The sequence below is a fragment of the Scylla paramamosain genome, chromosome 29, assembly GCF_035594125.1.
Source record: "Scylla paramamosain isolate STU-SP2022 chromosome 29, ASM3559412v1, whole genome shotgun sequence".
NCBI lineage: Eukaryota > Metazoa > Arthropoda > Malacostraca > Decapoda > Portunidae > Scylla > Scylla paramamosain.
The window spans coordinates 15,874,380-15,879,379 of record NC_087179.1 but is presented as its reverse complement, the minus strand read 5'-3'; the positions used below and the strand labels follow the sequence as shown (position 1 = coordinate 15,879,379).

The 5,000-nt window shown below is 52.5% G+C and overlaps 1 protein-coding gene and 1 long non-coding RNA gene across 2 annotated transcripts in view; one reads left to right on the top strand and one right to left on the bottom strand.

Annotated features, from left to right (window-relative positions):
* The window catches only part of LOC135115422 (mucin-2-like), a 12,921-nt gene extending 8,664 nt beyond the window's left edge, over window positions 1-4,257 (top strand). Inside the window, exon 6 of the mRNA XM_064032208.1 lies at window positions 1,295-4,257. Coding sequence (XP_063888278.1) covers window positions 1,295-4,093 — 2,799 coding nt within the window. The 3' untranslated portion in view covers window positions 4,094-4,257. The remainder of the gene's footprint in view (window positions 1-1,294) is intronic.
* Window positions 1-5,000, bottom strand: part of LOC135115428 (uncharacterized) — a 62,729-nt gene that overhangs the window by 16,788 nt on the left and 40,941 nt on the right. The gene's annotated exons all lie outside the window — the stretch shown is intronic.

Here is a 5,000-nt window from a genome sequence, read left to right as displayed (position 1 = left end):
TGTACCGGATGTTTTTTTCTTGAACTTTTTTTCCAGTGAACTCTAAAAATTATACTGGGTTCTTTGGGAAATTCGTACGTTTAATCCGTTTTTCGTTCTCGTTAGGTGTTTTGAATATCTCGTGATGTGCCTTTTTATTGTCGTGAGTTGTTGCGCATGGTAGTGAAAGGGTTAATTAAAGGGTAGTGTCTAAACCGTATTTTGAAACACTTCTGCTCCGCACCTCCATGTTTTAAAAGGCTCTAGTTGAAGTGATTTAAGTTTCTAAGTGTGTTTTTTTAACGGGTTTTCGTGACAGATTAACAAGATTTCTACATTATTCACAGGAGAAACATTCTTAAAAACCCGGATAATCATTTCTGTGGCCTTGGAATATAATGGTAGGGAGAGAGCAAGGGGTTTCTCACTACTACACATCCACTTCTGCATAATCTCTCACTTCTCATTACCTGTACTACCTGTAACTTTCGTCTCTCCTGTGCAGTAATTCTAACTGTAATATCTCATCTCTATCTGTGTGAAATTACCTGCGTCTCTGCACCGTATTTTGTTACTGATATCTTGTCTTAGTGTCTGTATTGTGTGTGTGTGTGTGTGTGTGTGTGTGTGTGTGTGTGTGTGTGTGTGTGTGTGTGTGTGTGTGTGTGTGTGTGTGTGTGTGTGTAATGCAGTACTTGTAGCGTCTCTGTGCACACCTGTAGCCTCACCTGTAGTTGTCTGTATGTGGCGTTATGATTATTTTACTTAGGTACCCCAGGTGGCCAGTTAAGCAGGTATGTGACTGACTACGTGACATCGATGAACCGTACTTATGAAAACACACATACACACTCTCTCTCTCTCTCTCTCTCTCTCTCTCTCTCTCTCTCTCTCTCTCTCTCTCTCTCTCTCTCTCTCTCTCTCTCTCGTGATGTATTCTCATAAAGTCTGGTGTGTGAAATGTTCGGCGTACACATGCAGCGGCGTGTGTACGTAACGGTGTGTGCACGTGACGAACTGCGGATTGAAATACACAGCTTGGGTGTTTGTTGGGGCAGGCAGTAGCGGGGCTGGCCTGTTGGTGGCGTGGGTGAAGGGCTGGGCGAGGAGTGCTGGGGCGTGGGGTGCACAGTACAACGGTGTCGAGGGAGGGGTGGGTGTGGTTAGCCGGGGGTCCTGGCGGCGTGGCGGCGTGGTCGTTGCTGGGTGACTGTTTGGTTCACCGCGGCCAGTCACCCGGCGTCCTCGATGGGAGAGGCGGCTGAGCTGCGGGCGTGGGCGTGGGCATAAGAGTGACGCGTCCTTCCCCCGGCAGGGCTTGGTTCCGCACGGGTGTCCGCTGAAGCCTGGAGACACGTCTACGCCCACGCTCGCCCGCGGCGCTCGGAGGTACCTCCTGCAGGCTTGGGAGAAGGACGGGAAGGGGCGGGCGTCGGGCTCTGCGATGGCGGCGTATAGGGCGCGGGAGTCCCCGGAGCGCGTGGACCTGGGGGAGGGGGAAGGGCTGGAGCTGGAGCTGGCGGACTGGAGCGACAGTGACCCAGGGAGCTGCTACCCCACCCCTCCCTCACCTCCACCACCCCCACTCGTGGACGTCCCCTCCACCCCACCGCGCCGGCTGCCTCGCCTTTTCCCCAGCCAGGCCAGGGAGGCAGGCAGGGTGGCAGGGCGCCAGTTGGGCCCCGATCTACGCCTCACGAACCACTCTGTCTGTGTGGGCGCCGAGACCGAGTCGCCGAACCAACGCAACAGGACGCACCGCGCCTACCTCAGACACTTGCAGCGTCTGGCGGCGAGGCGTCCCGCCCTGCCTCACCGCCGCCGCCTGCCGGACATCCCCAGGCGGCCCGTCAGTCCCCGTCCCAAGCCCCCCGACACGCCACCACCATTCAGGCTACCCAAGACTCTCTCCGCCCCAGCCCGCCATCCGTCCCGCACCGCCTCCCCCACCGCGCCCCCAACAGTAGACCACTCACTTCCCCTGCCTCGCCCCAGTTCTCATCTGACGCCCCTGACCCAGCGCAGGTCAGCCTCCCTTCCTCCCCAGCCCCTGAATCAAAGTCCACGCAGCCCTCCCTCGGCAGAGAGCCTGGCACGCGATTTGGTCTCCACAGTGGTGAGCCACGCACTGGTCCGCCTCAATGGGCAGAGCACCCACGAGACGGAGGCGTGGTACGCGGCGTGTGAGCGGGAGATGAGCTGCAGGGCAAGGAGTCTGGTGAAGAGGGTGCTGGACAGGCGGGAGTGGAGTGGTGAGAGCAAAGGGAGCAGTGCGGGAGAAACAGAGACAGACGATGCAGAGGAAGTAAAAAGTGGAGAAGTACAGATGGAGAAGGAGACCGAGAAGGTGAAGAATGGAAAGGAAACCATGACAAGGACGAGGAACGGAGTGGGCGTGACACAAAGCCAGCAGGGAAGAGAAGAGGACGAAGGGAGAAAAAAAGAAACAAAACCCAGAGGAGAGGAGAAAAGAATAACTCCTGAAGAAAACACAAAGAGGGACAACAAAGAGGACCTCAAACCACACGACAGGACAAAAAACAAGAACAAAGAAGACAACGAGGACCCAGGGGAAAACCGCCTCGTCACCCCACCAACACAGACGCTAAAATTGAAACCTCGGGACCAAGACATGACAGAAGTAGGACATGCAGGACCCGTCACCCTACGCCCTCAGTCCTCACTCCTCCCCATGTTCATCATCAGGGAAGGGTACACCACTAACTTCCGCCCCATGTGCCCATATCCTGAAGGGGACTGTGAGAATACGACCCAAGAACCTGAAGAAAGATACCAGCAGTTGTCCTCTTCTTCTTCTTCGTCGTCGTCGTCGTCGTCGTCTTCTTCCTCTTCCCCTTCTTCTTCTTCTTCGCCTCCTCCTACTTCCTCTTTTTCTTCAACAGATTCCGGGGTACAAGTGAAGTTTAAATCCTCTCACATCTCGATCCCATTAAAAGCTAAAGAGGTTCCGAAGAGAGTCTCCAGTTTAAGACCAAAACAAGACACTGCCACATCCCTCCCTCGAGTTATGGATAAACTTCCACCCACCTCCACCACCTCCACCTCCACTGCGGTTCAAAATATCACAAGTGCCACCCCAGCTGCAATTATCACTGTAAACCCAACCAACATGGCGCCCACTACCACCCAGCTCACTACCACACCAAAGTCAACCAGTATTACGTCTACCTCAACCACCACAGCCACCCATGGTAGTTCTCCTCCACTTAGTACAACCACATCAGCAACCATCACCCAAAACAGATCATCCACAACTCCTCTTCCTCCACTTACACCCGCAAACACCAGCACTCCACCCACGGAAGCCTCTCCACCTACCTCAACCACTCCACTTAAAGGCAAAAGTATTCATCCTATCACCACACCACATTCACCACGCTTACCCACGCCCTCCGAACACCACACCACAGGCAAGACCTCCCCGTCCACTCAGCCTCCTGCAGAAGGTGGAGCAGGGGGAACTAACCTACCTGAAGGGGCTGAAGGAATTGGTGGTGGTGTGGGTAAGGAAGAATCTAATGGAGAATCACAATCATCACTTACATCATCACCACGGAAGGATACGGGAGATGAGTTCAGACCATCCACATCTTTGCTACGACAACTGCTGCCATCACCACCACAGTCACCACCACAGTCACCACCACAGTCACCACTACAGTCACCACCACAGCCAGACGTGATAGAGGACTCAACGCTGCCACAACAGAACTTAATGACTACTGCAGCTAATTCCGTGTCTGCCACCACCACCACCACCACCACAAGTTCACCACCACTTCAGACAAACGACGCTACTACCACCACCACCACCACCACCACCACCACCACCACCACCACCACCACTACTACTACTACTACTACCACTACACCAAATACAACCTTCCCAACCACAACAACCTTCACAACCACACCACCACCACATCACACCACCACCACCACCACAACCACAACACCCCTCAACCAAGACCCACCATCCCCAGCACCACCACTACCATCAGCACCACCACTACCTTCACCCCCTAATACGAAGTGGAAGAAGCAAAAAATCCACTACCCTCTCCCCAAGCCACCTCCCTCTCCACCTCCCTGACCTCCTATGACCTCAGGAGCCTCGGGGGACTGAGTGCTGCCTCCGTGGAGATCCAGAGAGTGTTCAGGTCCCCTCCCCCTTCAGGCACGTCCCGAGGTCCCCTAGTCCAACCATGGGGGAGCTCTACACTCTGATGGAAGGCAGGGAGTGATTGGAGGAGGAGGAGGAGGAGGAGGAGGAGGAGGAGGAGGAGGAGGAGGAGGAGGAGGAGAAGGAGGAGGAGGAGGAGGAGAGGTGTGATAATGAGTGCCTTTATTATTTGTTATATCACTCTAGTTATTATTACAGTGCCTTGGATATGTTAATGATAAAGAGGAGGAGGAGGAGGAGGAGGAGGAGGAGGAGGAGGAGGAGGAGGAGGAGAAAGAAAAGAAGATGAAGATAATGATGATGATGATGATGATGAAACAAAAGAAAAACGGGCAAAAGACGACGAATATGAAGGACGAGAAGAAGAAAAGACTAAGAGAAAGAAGAAAAGAAACGAGGAAAAGAAGAAGAAGAAAAGGAAGAAAACAGGCCGATATTTCAACCCACCAATTTTTACACTTTTCCGCATAATACCAATCATTCATCAGCTTTCATATTAATTTTTTTTTTCATTTTTGTCTCGTTAACTTTCGCGAAGTGTATCGATAATAGACGTGAACTGAACATGTACACACACACACACACACACACACACACACACACACACACACACACACACACACACACACACACACACACACACACACACACATTCTGGTGCTTCTTTGCTTCTTTGTTCGTTCGTGTGTTTTTACCTATGATGAAAAAAATAAGATATAATTATTCATGTTTATATTTTCAATAATCCTTCATCGACTTCTGATTGCAGAGAGAGAGAGAGAGAGAGAGAGAGAGAGAGAGAGAGAGAGAGAGAGAG